Here is an 18,253-nt window from a genome sequence, read left to right on the forward strand (position 1 = left end):
CCTGTAGGTGGGTTTATGGGGCCCAAGCGGATTTCTATCTTTACCTTTTCGCCCTCTTTTGTCCTTCCACCGTTTCCGTTGGTGGTTAGCTAGCCAAATTAGCTCAACCCCCGTAAAGTGAAGTGGTGCATGTTTTGACTAGAGTGACAAGCATCTGTGGAACATGAAACTTAAGGTGTGTGTGTACGCGCATGGGTGTGTGTTTGTGTCGGCCCACCTAAAGGCAAATATTGTAAAGCGGAAGCAAAACACAGCTCTCAACTCAGAGGAATGATTTTAGCAGCAGCATAGTGGCACTGCAACCATGGGAGGAGGGACGCTGTAGCTAGCGGCGGCTAACGTTACTCTCGCTTTCACTTTGTGCTTGTGTTACTCTTCAATTTCCTCCCGTAAGTGGGTCTGATTTAGCACTTCTGGAAGCGTGTGACGAAACGCGTTTGTTTTTGACAAGTAATCGCTGTCACCGTTTGTGCAACCCGAGTATATTCAGAAGAAGTGACAGTATACAGGACAGTTGAGGTTAGCTAGAGTGGCTAACATTGTTGCATTACCGGCTAACTGTGTCAAAAGGTAGGAATGTTTTAATGGGCGCGATCTTGTGTTAACCAGAGAGCTTAACGCCTCACCCCGTCTCTAGTTACTCTGTATTCAACTTTTATTTTTTGGGGATTTGGTTTTCATGTTACCACAGTCAATTTAAAGCTAACATTGCATTAACTCAACGTCGAGCTAGGCTAACTGTCACACTTCCCTGAACATGGTGTGTCAATTCAATGTTCCTGTTTCTAGGTCCTGCCATGAAAGCCTGAGCAGCTGTGATCCATCCGTCTGCCCTGTTCAAGGCCACACTGGAGGGCGGGGGAGGGACATATCCAAGGACCTGCAGACTTTTGACCACTTTAAATGGGATGCAAGATCTACTGTAGAGGATATCCTACTTGTCTCAAGGAAACTATTGTTGGCCCTTTGTACCCAGAACTGGTGCATCAATGAGCGAGGAACCACTTGAGAGCCCGTTCCCTGGCAAAGAGCCTGTGGAAGGAGATGTGGGACAAGGCACAGAGACAGAGACACAGAGCAGCAAAGAGGAAAACACCTCTGAGGTAGCAGCACCAACACAGGAGCCCTCGGCACCCTTGGCACCCCCGGCACCCTCAGACAGTCCTCATGCAGAGGTAAACCCCAGCCCCACTCCCGTGGAGGAGTCTATAGAAGAGCCAGTGGAGGAAGCTACGACAGAAATAAAGGACGAGGAAAATGGGGAAGAAAAGGCCACTGGCGGCGAGCCCCCTGTCGACTGGTTCGAGCCCCTCGAGGATGATGACGATGCCAATAGCATTGGAAGGAATGATGGAGAAGAGGAAAGTTTGGCAGGAGAAAGTGAAAGGAGTGAGAGCGTGGCAGGCAGCGAGAAGGCCCTCAGAAAGATATATCAGTAGGTTGAATAATGTGTTCTCCCAATCTCTGGTCATGTAGTAAAATCAGCATGCATAGGATTTTATAATCATGTGCATTCACATTACCTATAATATTACATTTGCCACTATAGAGCTTACAGTAGTGTGGTGCATGTTGGACACAATGCAACACAGTGTATTTTATTGCCTTTTTTCTTGATAGCTCCTTATGCAGTCTGTTCTATCCCATGTAGTCACAAGATATCTACCATGTATAATGCCCATGTCCTCTGTCAAATCCAGACTTCATGTTCCCCGGCGTAAACGATCGCATCCAGATGAAGGATGGGAAGAGTGGCCAACACTCGGAGAGGGTTGGAAACGGAAAGAAGTTGTTCGGCGCTCAGGGAGCAGCATTGGCCAGAAGGACGTGTATTACATGAGGTAAATGCTGTCTAGTTGTAAAAAAAATCCCACTTTGAAGGGAGCAGAAAATAAAACTTTGGACAGGGAGGACAGATGGTTTGAAAGAGGAATAAATGAAGCCATCTCTGTAAAAAAAAAATCCCTTAATAGGGGAGGGGTCTTCAACACCACTGATCTCCCATTTACAATGCTGCTCATCCTCACATGACTCCTCCTAACGACTGTCGACTCCGAGGCCTTACATGACTAACAATGGTGAAACTCTACCTAAACACAAGTACTTTTGTGGACACAGAGGTTATCCCAAAGAAATTTAAATCAAACATTTGTTTTAAATTTCTTTGGGATAACGATGACCTGGACAAATGAGAATATTCACAGGCTTCCACAGAGGTTAAATGCCTGGGTCTTACTCCACTGTTTATCAGACTAGTGAGGACTAGTCAGACCGATGCCTTGCGAACTGATGAAGCTCCGTGGGTAAAAGGGCGAAACATCTTAGACAAATACAAATTGTTTGTATTTGCTACAGTTCAATCAATCAATCAATCAATCAATCAATCAATCAATCAATCAATCAATCAATCAATCAATCAATCAATCAATCAATCAATTTGTTTATTTCGGGCATGTCAATTTAAATCATCATCATCACACTTCATCTTGGTTCAAATAATACATACACATGGCCGAAAGGGAAAGCGGGAGAAGCAAAAGCTTATCTAGTCCCGCCCCCATTACACACAGAATAAAAAATATAATTATCATAATCTTTTCTTTCAGATTTTTTTCCCCCTTATTTTTTTTATTTGTTTTTTATTTTTATTTGTTTTGTTTTTTTGTGATTTTGATTCAAATTGTTGCCCATCAATTACAAATGGAAAGTTTATTGCAATCCAAAAAAAGCTTTATGACAGCAATAATATTCTGTCTTTTTCGTTAGGTTTAATTTAAATGATAGGTTTAGCTTATACCTCTCAGTGTAATGCAGTCCAGTGCAACCTCACCTTCAACTATGTCTTCAGCTATTAACACTGAATTGAATTCAACATCAAGTCAACATTATACATGTGGTACTGTAGGTAGATTTTATGTCAGAGCTGTTGTTGTGGGTTGCCATAGATTGTGTCAAACAATGTAATCACTAAGAGTTTAATAACCTGGAGCTCAGCAGTGCACAATTCACAATGGCAATTCTTGAGATTGTGTTAACTCTTTGCTATTTATGATGTTGTGTCTCATAGCTAGACAATATGGCAAAAATAATTTAATTAACTGTTCATAATTATCAATTGACCATACATGTTAGGGATGAATGTTTGCTGGTTTAATTTTCTAAATAGCAAAATCTTCTGCTCACTCTCGCTTTAATTTGGGGAATTTAAGTGGGAGTCACTGTTGTGTGTTACTGTTGCCAGGCATGTTAAGATGTGCCTCTGTAAGCGAACTTGTTGACGACATCTTATTAATGTGTCTGTCTCTGAGCTGCTCAGAGAAGTTTAGGCAATTTCCTTTCTCAACTGTAATGCCCTGCAGCACTGTTTGCTTATTGCCATTTCTCCATAGCCTGTTCCTGCTGTTTTCTGTCAAAAACAAAATCTTTCCATATGAGTTTTGGTCTGGTTTGTTTTTGTTCCTCAAAAGCACAGCATAACCTGTTGCTGCAACTGTACCTGCTGCATTCTTTTAGTATTGTTGATAGTTTACTGTGCCTGACTTCTTCTTCTTCTCTTCAAATTTAATATCAGACTAGGGCGGTGGTAGGGTTTTTATGCTGCCATCAACAGTCCTGCCAGTATTTACAATATCCAGAGTACCTACAGTACTGTAGAAAACCAAGCACTATCACATCTACAGAATTTTGGCGTTAACTTGGTACCAAAGTATCAGTTCTCATGACATCCCAGTCGGTTGCAGCCCAAATGAACAATGTAGTTGTTAACTCTTTCCTCCTTCACAGTCCACGAGGGGATCGAGTGAGAAGCCGAGTGGAGCTGACGTCAGTGCTGGAGGGGCATCTTGACCTGACAAACTTTGAATACAAGTCAGGAAAGTTCTACGATGGCGAAACACCACACATCAGAATTCGAAACAGAATAAGGGTATTGGCCTCTTTTAACACATAAAACTTTTAAGACATGCATGTATGTATTGCACTCAGTTTTCCTCACTTTCTCATTTCTCTGTTTTCTCATCAGAGAAAGATCCGGGAGCGTTCTTCCTCAGAGTCCAGCTTTATAGAGCGAGGAGAGGGCGCCGACACTCCAGACTCTCACCACAGACTCACCCCCAGCCTGGGGCACAAACACGTCCACTCTTCTCCGTACTTCTCCTCGTACGGTTCAGCGGGAACACCAAACCAATACTCTCGGGATGATGATCCTCCATACGAAGATAAAATTAGACTTCCCTTTCCCTCGTCATCCAAACCGATCCCGCTCCCTTCCATTAATGGAGAAATTGGGTCAGAAGACACTGCTCTGTGAGTTCATTCCTTCACCTCTTATTTGGTGGCTAGTGGTTGGCACTGTCACCTTACAGCAAGAAGATTGTGGGTTTGATCCCCAGGTCCAGGGTTAGAAAACTTCCCATAGATGTGAATGGATGGATGGATAGATGGAATACAACTACTGATTAACTAATTGAACACTTGAGTTTTCCCATTTAATCATAAGGATTTACATATTTTGTTACAGGATCTGTGCCAGATGTGGCATTTCCTTCATAGGCACGTGGTACGACAAACAAAGAAAGAGGCCTTGTTGTCCCTCTTGTTGGGGTAGGTTCAAACATTTTACTGTACTATGATTGTAATGAAAAACAAGTATGAGAAATACACACCGTCTTCCAGTTTTACTGATCCAACACTGTCTATTTTTCCAGCATCTTCAAAGTCCAGGGAGCATCCGATGATTCGTTTCAGAAAGGTAAAGCATTGTCTGTCGTCTTGATGTTCATGTGAACAGCTACATTTGATCCACTTTAACCAGCTTAAACTTGGTCCACTTGAAATCTGCCTTTTTATTAATGTTCATGTTTAACTGCAGTGGATACCCTGTGGGCAGTGTGTGGGATGCCACAACACAATAAACTGTGGACAGTGTGCCAACTGCAAGCACGGACTGCAGAGCCCCGAGTCCCGGAGACGTATATGCCGCAAACGCAGATGTGTCTGTCCTATTCGCAAGGTAAGCTGCCAGGTACACAATAGGTAGTGATGGTGCGATGAGGCCCCGTGAATGTGTCCAATCTTTCAGGCTAATTGCTTCACGAAAAGGCTGATCACATGAACAGCTCATTTGGGAGTACTGATCTCTGCTGGTCATTTGATGTACAGCAGTCCTGTGATGTTACATGTGGGCTACATGATACATGATGATGTGCGTAATAAATTGGAACACTGTATTTTGACTCATTAAAAAAAATTCTGTTCTCGACACTGTTAGAGAATAATTTCACTTCTCTAGATAGTTTGTGTCAGTCCCTCTGTGTTATAGTGGAGAGCTATGAATTAGAGGACTTTCTGTTAGAGTACTGCTGGGGTCAGTTATCTGCCCTACTTTCTCTCTGAGGAACATGCCAAGGTCATGGTCCCTCTTTGGCGTCTTCAATCTCACTCTCTGGCAGGCTGCAGACACAGCTGTAGAGTTAGATGATAACGCTGACCGTCACTGTGTAACACTTTGCGTGGGGGGAGATTGTTTCTCTCATCTATGGATATTCTCCTTCATCCAGGTCATCGTTCTGGGAAAATTGAATCGTAGGCGACTGGACTTGTATTTGTCTGGGAAGAGGTTTTGCCTCCCTGTGGGTGTGTTTACAAAGGTACTGGTTTCAATTGACCATTGTTGGGGTCCCATGTGACAGTCCCAAGTGGCACAGGACTGTAACGACTGTCACATGGGACCCCAACAATGGTCAATTGAAACCAGTACCCTTGTAAACACACCCACAGTTACTCTGGTGACCACTCCCACAGAGGTTAAATACCTGGGTCTTATCTGGGTCCACTGTCTTTGTTTAGCTAGTGCGGACTAGTGAGACTAGTTGCATACAAACTGATGAAGCCCCTTGGATAAGAGGCGAAACCAAAAAACAAATACAAGTCCAGTTGCCTACGATTCAATCTGCCCAGAAAAGGTATTGTTTATCTCCTATTTCCTAGCTGGTGTGAATCCTTATCTTCATGTTTATGCACTATAGCCACTTGGATGTTAACACATCTCCCCTTTGCTGTCTCCGGCATCACCACAAATTCCTCCCTAACAGATGCCATCGGTAGTGTTGTTTGTTTTTTTTGGGGGGGGGGGTTTATACACACACACCTCTCGAACCATCCATGTGATTGATTTCAGGAGATACATTATGTTTAACCCTCTTAGTTGGGAGATGTCATGTCAAAGTGCTCCCAAACTGATGATGTCTTTAGCCTTTTTGGTGGCTCCATTTTCTCTGCAAGTGCAGTGACGATCCTCAGATTTATCACGTCTTTACCGCAGCTTTTTCAACAACTTCAGAGAAACAGGGCCTCGTTTGTCTTTGGAACCTGGGGAACCTGGGGCCTCAGTGTCAGACGTAACATCATTAACAATAGGTACTGTTTACTGACGTTGTTTATTGGTTACTTCTACACTCATGCCTTTTGTTTCTGTGTGACCCATCAGGGCCCTGGAGGTGGAGGCTTCCTGTCACACAGGGCTTATAATGACGTCCCTGAAACCTATGATGACTCATGCATGAGTTTTCAGGTAAGAGAGGTTTGTGTAATTTGTTAAGTTGTGTTTGTTGGCTGTGCTTGCTGGAAGGGTCATGGTAACCTCCATGTTCGACATCAGTTTAACACAACAACCTTTTTTTCTGTGTCAAATTTAAATCCAGATTTCCAGGTTACAGTTCATTTGACATTATAATTGTATATAGTTTATTATGTTATTTTATTATAATGTAAGTCTGTTTATAGAGGCATAAATTAAGTCGTTATGACATGTTGCCAGTCAGGGTCAGACTTGCTTCAATTATTCCAAATTGTCCACATTTAGATACAGAAAAGGTCTAAATATACTGTCTTAGATGGATTGTGATAAAATGTAATCATCTGTCATTTACATTCCTAACAACTATTTTATTTTACAGAGTGAAATTGCAGAGTCACAGGTAACTGTTTGTTATGTGAGGTCAAATTCAGTCAGTATTCAAAGTACTCAGTTTTATTGCTTGAGCTTTTCCACTCAGTCTTATGGATGATGTTTCTTTTTGGCGCAGCATCCGAGTATCAAAGGCAGCGATACAGAGAACTTCTCTTTCAACGTGGACCTTGAGGATGATGATGACATGTCAACTGATGATGATGACGATGTGAGTCAAGACAATGTGTGTGTTTTTTAGTTTGTCTGCAGACCTTCTTTCACATCAACTATTATAAACATAACATTGTTTTGACAATATCATATCAAGCTCATTTATCGCCTTTCTTTCTCTGCTCTAATGATCCTTGTTCACAGTGGCATAAGAAGCGAAAGCGACGCTCCTGCGGAGAATGTAAAGCCTGTCTCTGCAGGAAAGACTGTGGCACGTGTGATTTCTGTATAGACAAACCCAAGTTCGGAGGCAGCAACAAAAAGAGGCAGAAGTGTCGTCTGCGGCAGTGTCAGAGACAGGCGATGGTGAGACCACACCAGTTTCCAATGAATTATATGTTGTTTGTCAAGAATAATGATGCAGTAATGTTAGATTGAAATGTCTCTGTGGTTATGTTTAACAGAGACACTTGCTGCCCTCTCAGATGGGACAAGGAGATAATGGGCCAGAGGGCCCAGCAATGCCGGGCAGGCCCAGACCTCACTACACATACAGTCGCAAGTCAGGTTTGAGGAAAAATAAAACACCACAAGTGAGCTTGGACTTCACCGATAATGAAGATGATGACAGCAATTTAGTGAGTGTACAAAACCTTTGCTGCTGAAATCTTTTTGCTTGTAGGGAATGTTTTTGTGTGAGTTGCATTCTCCAGCAGGCAAAAAGCTACTCGGTAAAAGGTTAATGTACTCATGTTTTGCTGTTTTAGATGAGCTGGAACTCAGAGCCAGCCAGCAGTAGCAAACACAATGAAATCAATGTTAGAAACAACCAATCATCTATGCAGGTTTGAAGATAGATTCTTATCTGCACATTTTTTGGCGGCGGAAGCTAATCTCCAAACTAAACAGAATGTCAACTTCATTTTGTCTGTCAGCAGTTGAATTATTCAAATATCGAACAGAGGAATGGACTGTCTGACAAAGTCCCTCACATCAGCAACCGCAATAACTCTCAACTGGTAGGTTTACTATTATTTCCTCTCTTGTTTTAGTCAAAATGCATCTTTTTTTCTACATGTGCATAGAGGAGGGGTCCCTACACAGGCTCTCTACCCAAATCAGTTTGAGTGTTTGTGTGTTGTGCTGCCATGGTATGGATATGTTTACCTCTCAGGGACCGTGTTGTGTCTCTTGGAGGAAAGTCTCTTCCCATTGTGGTTGAGATAATCCAAAAACAGATTGAAACCAATCAACAGGGGCTTTTCAAATTTTTATTTGTCCCAATTAACTAAAATGATTTAAACCACTGACCAAATAAATAAACAAAGCTTATCAACACATCTATTTAATTTCTTGGTTCTGAGATGGTACATAAAGATAAAGAATAAAAGAAAAAAAGGATGTTAATAAATGTAAGTAAAAACAAATTTTACTGACAATTTTCCTGTCGAAACCCCCTTACACTTTATTTTTATTGTTGATTTTTTGACAAAAATAGCTCATGGTAACAGCAAATAATTAAATAATTGGATAAACTTCATACATTGGAACACTTGTCTATACGTGTGGTTATAGTATTGGGCCTTGTCATGTCCCACAGCTCCAATGTAGATATTTGCACTTTCTGGCAGATCGTGGGCAAATTCTTGCTGCTCAATGCTTAATTGCATTAGATCTAACTGATCATGAGGCATCATGGCTGTCTGTTTACACTTCCCCTCACAAATGCTTTTGGCGTGTCGTCCATTTCCTAGGGCTGGACGATTAATCGAATTTTGATCGTGATTACGATTTTGGCTTCTCACGATCATAAAAACACTGTAATCGAAGATAAACGATTATTTTTTTGTCTTGGTGTTTTATTCTGAAAAACACACATGCGCGCTTCCGCCCCCGCGCCTGCACTGCACTCCTCTCTCTCAGTTAATGCTGTGGACGAGTCCACTCGTGTGTTGACGGCGGCGTTTAAAAATCCGCGCCAGTTAAGAGAGAGCAGCGGCCACCGCTCAGGACGAATGAACGGGAAATAATCATTTAAAACACTCGCTCATCTCCTCAAAGCGGCCGCACAACAACAACCCTCCTCCTCCTCCTCTTCCCCCGGCCCGTAGGCTACATGTGCATATGTTTACAAAGCCGGCAAGGAAGCAATCTGTAGAGCGGCGGATAACGTTATGCGACGTTACGACGTGTATTTGTGTAGTTTAATCTGTCATAAACAAGAGATCACTTATGGGGCGCGTCAAAAAAAAAAGTTATGGGGTGCGTTTGTGACGAGAGCTGGGACAGCGCAGCGGGGCGGAGGCTCTGATCTTCCCAGGTTGGATTTAAGTCTATTATTTCATCCCAGAGACGCAAGCGACACACACGGAAGCAGAGAGCCTCCATTCTCCCTCTTAATAAGTTAAACCATGACAATTACTCCAAATCTGTTTATTCAAGGTAAAAATGTAGAAAAGTTAAGCTAAACATCCTGTATAGTTTCTGCTGCTGGATCATAAAACTTAAAAAAAAAAGTTAAAATTTTTTTTTGAATAAATATTTAAAATTATAAACTTAAAAACCTTAAACACACATTGGCACTGTTTATTTAAGGTAATAATGTAGCATGGTCAAGCTATAAATCCTGCATAGTCCCCCGCCCCCCCGCATAATCGTGTAAATAATCGTGATTTCAATATTGACCAAAATAATCGTGATTATGATTTTTGCAATAATCGTCCAGCCCTACCATTTCCTTATATATCTGTTGTCATGCTGTTCTTTGGCCTGTGGCTCTGGCTCTGCTCAGTGATTCCAGGCCTGGATCCAAACCCTGTTTTTAAAAAAAAATCTGTGTTTGGTGAGGCCATCTGTATCTCTAATTGTTCCATCCGGGGTTGATGAATCTTTTTAAGATCGGTGTCCTTGTGTAGATTTCTGTTGTTTTGCCGTAAGTTATAGTGACATGACACGAGTCAAGTGTTGAGGGCATTTTTGCCTTTATTTCACAGTTCGACAGTGCAGATACAGACTGGAGCCATGAAATGAGAAAGAGAGGGATATGGCGTATGACAATGGCCCATTGGGATGTTGCAGTCATATGGCATGTGTCCTAACCACTTGGCATCAGGCCACCCACAAAAGTTAATTTGATATCCTTGTAATGGATGCATATCGCTGCCAAGCTGTTTGCTCTTTCTACTTCTCACCCCCCTTCTCTTGGCCGTCCTTCAGTTTGTTCTTGTGGTCACCTGTTTTGCCTTTCACTTGAGCTCACAAAAATATCTGATGCTCCAAGACACATTTCTAAAACTGGAGCAGTCAGACACTCACCAGTATAAACCAATAATATGAACCAGGGCAGATTATAGTTGATCCTTATTTGATTTAGTTTTTAAAACAAAGTAATCTTGTTTTGCACTGTCTGACTGTATGATGTACAAATGGATGATAAATGAATGAGTGGAGAAACATAACAAATGCTATGGAAGCGCATTGCATTCACTGGATAAAAAAACATTTAGACACCATATCTCGTAATTACAAGATAAGAAAAAGGTGCCACATTAGCCACTGCTTCACTCAGAACCACTAACTGCAAGTCATCCACGAATGGCAAGAACCCAGATATTAGCATTATTAACGTTATTAGCCACTAACAAGTTCTTAGAACAATTTAGAATTATGAGCTGACAAAGTCTGTGGACTAAAGTCTGTGTTGCAGCCAATTTTCACGTGTGTGCGGGTTGTATGTTGTTGTTGTTGTTGTTGTTGTTGTTGTGACGTCACCTGCACAGTCACACACGGTGGACAGGGAAGCGTGCAAGAGAGTAAATATGCGTCATCAAACCACTGCAAGTTTTGTTAGGTTAAGGAGCGTGGGCAAGCTAAACGTTTAATGTCAGTCATTCATTCATTCAGAAATGACAATGTTGAAAAAAAAGCATGGAAAAGTCATGATTCTACTTATTTGGTATATAGGGCTGCACAGTTTAAATAAATATTTATAATTGCAATTATTTTGACTGATTTTCAATATATAACATGATATTGTAAAATTAGAGGAGGAAGTTGGAAGAAGATGGAGAGGAGGGGAGGGGGTGTAGGAGGAGAGGGATGAAAAGTGCTTTCCGCCTGAACAATCCTAAGGACTTGAGATACCTGCGTAGTGTTGACATACTAATAGTGATACCATCCTCATTTTGAAGAAACATTAGTATCTCCCAGTGTCTCAAACCGAGAAGGAAGTATTGGCAGATTAACTGCGATAGCACCATCATTGCCACTGTACGCTTCCGTACCACTGAGAGCGGAAGACGTGTCCTTATGGTACAATCAAGCAATTTACATTGGTATAAAATGCTGAGCAGACTCAGTTGATTCTGATTTAGTATCAATGAAAATAATATCTTTTAAGGAGTGTTCATGGTTGGATCGTAGGCGGCAGTGGCTTCAGGTGGCTGCTGCTTCAACAGTGAACAGTGACTCCAGTTATATCTGTATTTAGATCTGACTGAGACGTCCATGGACGGTCAGAAATTGTGGTCGACAGCTCATTAGATGACCGTGATGTTGGTGCAGAAGAGCAGCTCTTCAGGTGACTGGGAATGTCAGTGCAGGATGTGATCAGACTGTTGGCAACGACAGTCCTTCAGACCGTTACTGTGTAGCAGCAGGACAATATAAACCGAAGACACTCGTCTACAGGTCTGAAAGTGAATGCTGAGGGTTTAGTTTGAGACCACTGGCCCAACCCAACCCAACCCTTAGACATCATCGTAATCCAATTATGAGACATTTCTGTGTGGATCATATGCTATGGCCTTCACAGTCGCCAGATCTCACCCCAGTTGAACATCTTTGTGACTTTGCACTGACATGTTAGACAGCGCTCTCCGCCACCATCATTAACAACAACATATGAGGGAATATCTTTTGAACGGACTTCAGAGACTTGGAGAATCAAAGCCAGAGATCATGAAGCTGTTCTGGCAGCATGTGATGGCCCAACACCTTATACACTTGATGTTGTTGTTGTTTTTTTTTCTCAGTTACCACAGCAATAACATCTTAAATGGTTCTTGCCACATGCTTTACTGATTCCTCAAACACAAACCTGCAGTTGTTTAGTATTGTGTGCAGGTGAATGCTGTGGAATTAGGACAGTAGAACAGCTTCTTTGTTCTGCATCAAATACAATGTATTGAATGCTGATGAGGCAGAAATGTTAAGACACTTTGTGTGGTGGTTTTAAATTGAGCAAAATCTAATCCTAAACCCACTTCATCTTGGTGAGACCCAAATTTACTTAATTCCCAGCGGCCAGTAAATTCCATCTCAATTTCCTCTTAATTTTTCCTTCTGTTCTGACCCTGGTTTGGTCTTTGAAAGGTGCAGTTTATGAACAAGGGATTGCAAGTGTTGCTTTTCAGTGTCACTCTTGTGTTGCCTTAGTGCCCAACTCAGCATGTCAACTATTGATCTGTGTGTTCCAGTTTGTCCTATAATCCAGCGACTTCACAGAGCCATTGAAGAAGAGTGGCACAAAAACATTCAATAACCTGATCAACTCGTGTTTCACTGCGTGAGGCGAAGGGTAGTCACAGCAGACACTAGCTTTTTATCCGTGCAGTGATCACGCTGTACAGTCAGCATCTTAATCTTAAAATCTGCTTGACACCTGTCAAAAAAAAGGATTGCTTGTTAGAGAAAAACTCATTTTAGTGTGCTAAGAAAAACATTTTATATCTTTTACTTTTAAACAAAAATGAAAGTGTTGCCTTTATATTTTTGTTCAGTGTAGTTAACATTTTCCTCATAAACAATACTTTTTTTTCCATGCAAGACAAACCTCAGCACACTAGGGTGCACAGCTCATTTGTATTCACACAGTGGAAGAGCGGGTACATCCCAGTGTGAAAGGCTGGGTTGCTATTAGAGGTTTTTAAAATTATTCCAACATTAGATCTCATGCTCTGAAGCTCAAGGCTGATTTCTCACATTTTGAAGCAGCTCTGGCACAATTTGAGTTCATCTTAGGTTCCATTGTAATTTGATATTTTGAAAACACTTGAAATACAGATTGAGTTTTGAATGACAGGAGTTGTAGATAAAAAGTAATCATTTCACCCACGTCGATGCAGGAGCAGCTAAGCAGATGGGACGCAGAGAGATTGCACTCGAGCAAAGATGGTCAAAAGCCTGTTGAGGAAGACGAAGAGGAGGAAGAGGAAGAGTTGCCCATGGTAAGAGTCCTGCTGAGACTTTTCTCATTAGTTCTGTGGATAATGACAGAGAACGTAAAAACATTTCATGTATTTGTTCTCGTTCTATCTCTGCAGATCACACAGATCTTCAGTTTGGCTGATAACCCGGCAGGGAGCGGTGCGGATGTAGAAAACCAGCTAATGAAATTGCTATACGCTTTGCGCTCCTCGGTGTTGCCAATCCTATGGTATGCCATAATGGTGGAGGGCCCACAGCTGCAGCTCATCCAGTGTTTGAAGCAGTCCAACATGACCGACACCATGGTGCTGATCGACCCAGGCTTCTGCTATCAGGTCACCGTCCAAAAGCAGCCGCTGCTCCCCACACACCCGCTGTACGACAGCTACCCACAACGCTTAACCTCGGTAACTGAGGTGGTCAATCTGCTTTTGGGCCTGGAGAAATACGTTGTGTGCCAGGGCCTGCCCCCCAAAGAGCCATTACTGAACAAAGACCCAATCATACTGGAGCGGGCGTCAACGTGTGATTTCTTGGTGAAGAAGAATGTGAGCGTCTGTATCAACTGCAGAGTGCTGCAAAGATTTTAACTCCAGCACAGACAAGGGAAAATCTATGACCACGTCGGAAACTACAGATTCTCTGGTGCAAGTTTGTGCCACTTAATTTGATTTCGTTTTGTTATTAGTTTTAGGAAATTTATATATGACATGACAGCTTTACCTCTGGATTCTAATAGTATTAGTAAATTTGAATAATTGAAGAATCACCAAAGGCATTCCAGGAGCTGTGACATTACAAACCAGATGTGGTTTTTCCGTTGTTGGTTGATTTTGTGAAAACTGGGTGGAGTAATGGGTATGTAGAGCTGAAATCTATGTGTTAGCTTATCTCTTTTGGATTATATATGTTTAAGTGGCCATTTACCCCCAAATATTTTCTCCCAGCCCCAAAAAATGTTCTAGAAGTTCCAATTTATTAAGCAACTTGTCTTTTCACCAGCAACACTGGCCGTGTCAAATTGTTGTCTTGCTACTACCCCTGTACTGTGCAACATATTCAATTAAATCAAAAAGCAGAATTGTGTTTTTTTTTGTCAAAATAAGTTTTTTTTTCATCTTGCCCATGTTTTCCATTTTCATATAATTATGTGATCACTCCATTGCTTGCTCTTGGTTTATCACAAAAATGCCTTACGATTTTGTTCGTCCAGCAACAGTGTCATTGATTCTGACCATTTTCTGGGCAGTGCTGGCACTATAAAAGTTATTCAAAAAACAGGAGATGGTTAAATATGCCTCAGATTACAGTGCATACTGTATGTAAGCACACCCCCCTGTGAACCTCCCTCACATTTTTCATCCTCCTCCAATATGAATTCACGTATCTACAATTAAGACCCTGAAAAGCATCAATTGAGAAGGCTGCAAGAGTGTTTTCAGTGTACTCAATATCCCGTGAGGCTTAAAGGTCAGTCATGATGACCCTCATGGCTCCACGACCGAGACATTGTTCAGACAACAACTGCTCTTCAACAGTTGCAGCCTCATGTCGAGAGGCAAAGAGAAAGCCACTGTTAAGAAACACTGAGGTCATCTAAGGTTGGCCGTTGCCAGTAGACATGTAGGAGACTAAAAGTAAGTCAGTGAAGGTTCAATTCTCTCAAATGTTTTACTGCTCCCTACATAACCTGACACAACCTTCTCTGCATGGAAGAGTAATACGTAGTGCTGGCTCGACAGGGGTTAATACTTAAGCTTTTATGTAGTTAGTGTTATATACCGTGTTTGTATTCATGTTGATAAGACCAACATCAGAGTTTTGTTTCAGACGATCTCTGTCAAAAATCCAAACTGTGCCCTAACTTATTCTGTTTTAAAACTGACAATGAAGAAAAAGGTTGACATATTCTTAAAAGACACTGTATTTAAACTCCATTAGAGCTTTTTCTGTACAATGAAGAATCATTTTGAAACATTTTGAAAGTGGCTTTGACAAATTCTGAGCAGATACCTGAGGAAAAAGATGAAATTTGCTTGATTATATTTTCCAAAATGGGTGGAAACTGGTGTTGTGGGCCGAAGTCATTGCTTTGTTTAACCATTTTTGGTCTAGAGTTGTATGAAAGTAGTCCATATTGTAGGCTATTTTAGGATTTTAAGATGATTTTTGTTTAAATTGTTTATTTGTAAATTGTAATAATTCAATTCCCCACATGTTAAAGATTATGCCTTATCAGATTTATTTTTGTTATCTTGGTTTCTTCAAGTAAGTGTGCAAATTTTGAAATGTATAATGGGATCTGTTCATAATTCTTTTTAAAGCTATGTTATATAGTCTTTGAATTAAAAAAAAAAAAAAAACCTGTTTAAATAAATGAAACAGATGGTTTATTCCCTTGTCTTTGACTCTTTGAAGCCAGGGTGCAAACAAACAGCTATGGCTGACTCCTTTTTCATTATGTTCATAAAACTGGTCTGATGGATTTATAGCCTGTGGTCCATCAAGTGAAGCTGTGCAGCTGATTTTCAGTAGCTTCTTATGTAGCTATAAAACATCTGGAAAAGGATGGCTCCCTTTCTGTCCAGGAAGTGTCCTTATGTTATACGTTTGTTTGCTTTTAGAAAATGACATTTTTACTTTTATTTTTGATATTTATGACTTGAACTGTACGTTTTTTGTTTTCTTGTTTTTATATATAAAAAAGGGCTTGCACTGTGTGTGGTAGCACGTATCAGGAACCTATTGATTTTAATAGATTAAAAAAAAAATCTTACTGTTATAATTCACTCAATGTCCATTTAATTTGCTGGATGCATTACAACGATGTACTTTTAACCATACACGTCGCTGTTAGCCAGAAAGCTAATTTGGACTATTTTGTACAGTCCTATGTTTACGTATGAAGCACCGCTGGGATTGTCACGCGCACAGACGCACGCTAATTTTCCCTCTTACTACTCGGCGTCATTGAGCGCGTGCCTACGGAGCGAGCGGACGGCACCGTTTGTATGAGTGGATTAAAGCGTTGCACACTGACTGAAGGCATGTAACATCTGGGGAGGGGCAGGGCTGCTGTGTGTGACAGCGCTGGGTCGGTCGTACGGTGGGGAAAACAGAGGGGTTTCATCCGGTGCAGCAGCAGCAGCAGGGGAAACCTTTTTCTTCTCTCAGAGCAGGTCTGCCGAGATGCGCAGGGCTCCGACGCAGCGGAGGTCGAGAGGCTGCTGGTGAATTACAATTGGGGATGCGAAGAAGCCACCATGAACCACAGGCTTTTTCCTCACGTTACCAATTACCACCACCGCTCGTTTCATTAATTGAAGCCGTGTTCATTCCTGGGATGATTCAACCCTGTGGTCCGACGCAGGAATGATTGTTCTCGGCTTGGCTGTGCTACACAGGACCGCGGAGACCTCCGAAGGCATCGGTCATGCTCTCCGGTAAGAAGGGGATTCAGCTCCAAGATGTCCTTCTCATTCTGAATGGGTGTATTAATGAACACAACCTATATTCTCTGTAAGAATAGCTTGGCCTACATGTGGCTCAACGACGCGTTTTTTTTCTCCGTTGCTGTGTTTATTATTTTCTGACGCGCATTCACCTAAACGTAAAAGGAAAAAAACGCGTTTGTCATGGCGTCAGTCAGTGACACACCTGCGATGTGTTGCTGCTTCCGTCAATTAGTCCAATGTGTTTGATTATCGGCCGGTGCTGTCGCCTGCAGCGGCTATGCAGATGCAGGGTGGCCGCTGTTGCAGCCCAGAAGCCGGGGCTTAATGTGGGGGGGAAACACATGCCTTATGCTCTCCACGCCGAGTGAAATAACACGCCTGTGGATGTTAATGCAAAGACCAAATGAGACCCATCATGTGTCTGTGATTTGTGCCTGTAGTGTGTTGCTCTCCAGCGCCTGTAAACAAGAACACACTGTTTGTGCGGCACGTTCATTAACAGGCAGGAAATACCACAGTCGCAACTGCATCTGCGTGAATTCAACGAGCAGCGTTAATGGAGTAAAAAAAAAAAAAATGTGTGTCATGCTTCTTGGGAATATACAACTTCTCCCTGTTGCTGTAATGTTGTGGTGCAAAAATTGGGCAGAGGCACGTTGTTACTGCTGCCTGCTGGGCCTTATTGATTTCACTGTTCTCATTTATAAATACTGCTTGTTCTCATGCAGCAGTGCTAAGCCCCATTATTAACAGATTCCTGAACAAGGATGTCTGGCTGGATCAGGAAAAAAAAAACACACACCACCCAAATGGGTTAGTGTGGGTCAGTCAGTGCCTTCAGGGTGATTCACTGCTAATCCACCTTTTGGTGTATCTGGGAAACACCTCTCTGTTTTAAGAGGAGGGTTTTCCTTTTTTTTTTTCTTTTTCTTCTTCTTTTTCCGCTGTGGGGCATTTCTGAAAGTGCTGATTGTTCCTATTTTAGGGTTTTTTGTATTTACAGCAGCTTTGAATTCATGGACCATTAGGCCATTTGCAAGGAGGTTTGGCTTGGGTTTTTTTTATTGCAGGGGAAGTCAAGAGACCATTCACGCTCGGTTTCATCTTGATCAGGGGGACTTTGACACATGTTGGTGCTTGTTTTCACCCCTCTCCCCTCACTGTTGTTTTCACACTGTTATCATGGTGCTCTGCGTTTTCTATAAACAACTCCCTATGGTCCTCACACTGCTTTGAGTTTTACACTTCAATCAGACGCTGAAATTAGACCTTGACCCAGATTGGATCGATCACAATAGTATTCTTCTGTCACACTTTGTTAGATCAAGGTGACACTGCTCCTTTTATTATAGCCTTAAGGCATGGGGGGATGATGATGATTTGAGCATCTGGTTTGGTCGTAGCTGACTGACAAACATGCGTTGAGAAGGCAGTGTGAAAAATCACACACCCCTCAGCAAGCCTCTTCACC

At 41.9% G+C, this 18,253-nt stretch overlaps 1 protein-coding gene across 5 annotated transcripts; it reads left to right on the forward strand.

Moving 5' to 3' along the window:
* Positions 1–117: 117 nt before the first annotated feature.
* Positions 118–15,709, forward strand: LOC310985872 (uncharacterized protein). Of its 5 annotated transcripts, none has more exons than XM_083971534.1 (17): positions 118–175; positions 790–1,435; positions 1,701–1,841; positions 3,784–3,925; positions 4,022–4,305; positions 4,520–4,602; positions 4,707–4,750; positions 4,871–5,011; positions 6,488–6,571; positions 6,957–6,977; positions 7,086–7,178; positions 7,325–7,486; positions 7,585–7,758; positions 7,888–7,965; positions 8,056–8,139; positions 13,246–13,347; positions 13,444–15,709. In XM_083971534.1, the coding sequence occupies exons 2-17, from the start codon at positions 990–992 to the stop codon at positions 13,915–13,917; spliced, it is 2,553 nt and encodes an 850-aa protein (XP_083827660.1). In that variant the 5' UTR covers positions 118–175; positions 790–989; the 3' UTR covers positions 13,918–15,709. The 5 variants fall into 5 exon arrangements, with proteins under 5 accessions (XP_083827660.1, XP_083827659.1, XP_083827662.1 ...); XM_083971533.1 differs by lacking the exon at positions 118–175 and adding an exon at positions 213–389; XM_083971536.1 differs by lacking the exon at positions 118–175 and adding an exon at positions 213–389 and having other exon boundaries at positions 8,059–8,139.
* The last annotated feature ends 2,544 nt before the right edge of the window (positions 15,710–18,253 follow it).

The sequence above is a fragment of the Trachurus trachurus genome (genome assembly GCF_905171665.1).
Source record: "Trachurus trachurus genome assembly, chromosome: 5".
In the NCBI taxonomy this organism is placed as follows: Eukaryota; Metazoa; Chordata; class Actinopteri; order Carangiformes; family Carangidae; genus Trachurus; species Trachurus trachurus.

Bases quoted from the DNA above. Each gene is read 5' to 3' on its own strand.
- LOC310985872 (XM_083971534.1), top strand. From the start codon at position 990: ATGAGCGAGGAACCACTTGAGAGCCCGTTCCCTGGCAAAGAGCCTGTG. The intron at 7,179-7,324 runs GTGAGTCAAGAC...CCTTGTTCACAG, and splicing joins CAACTGATGATGATGACGAT to TGGCATAAGAAGCGAAAGCG. The intron at 13,348-13,443 runs GTAAGAGTCCTG...CTATCTCTGCAG, and splicing joins AAGAGGAAGAGTTGCCCATG to ATCACACAGATCTTCAGTTT.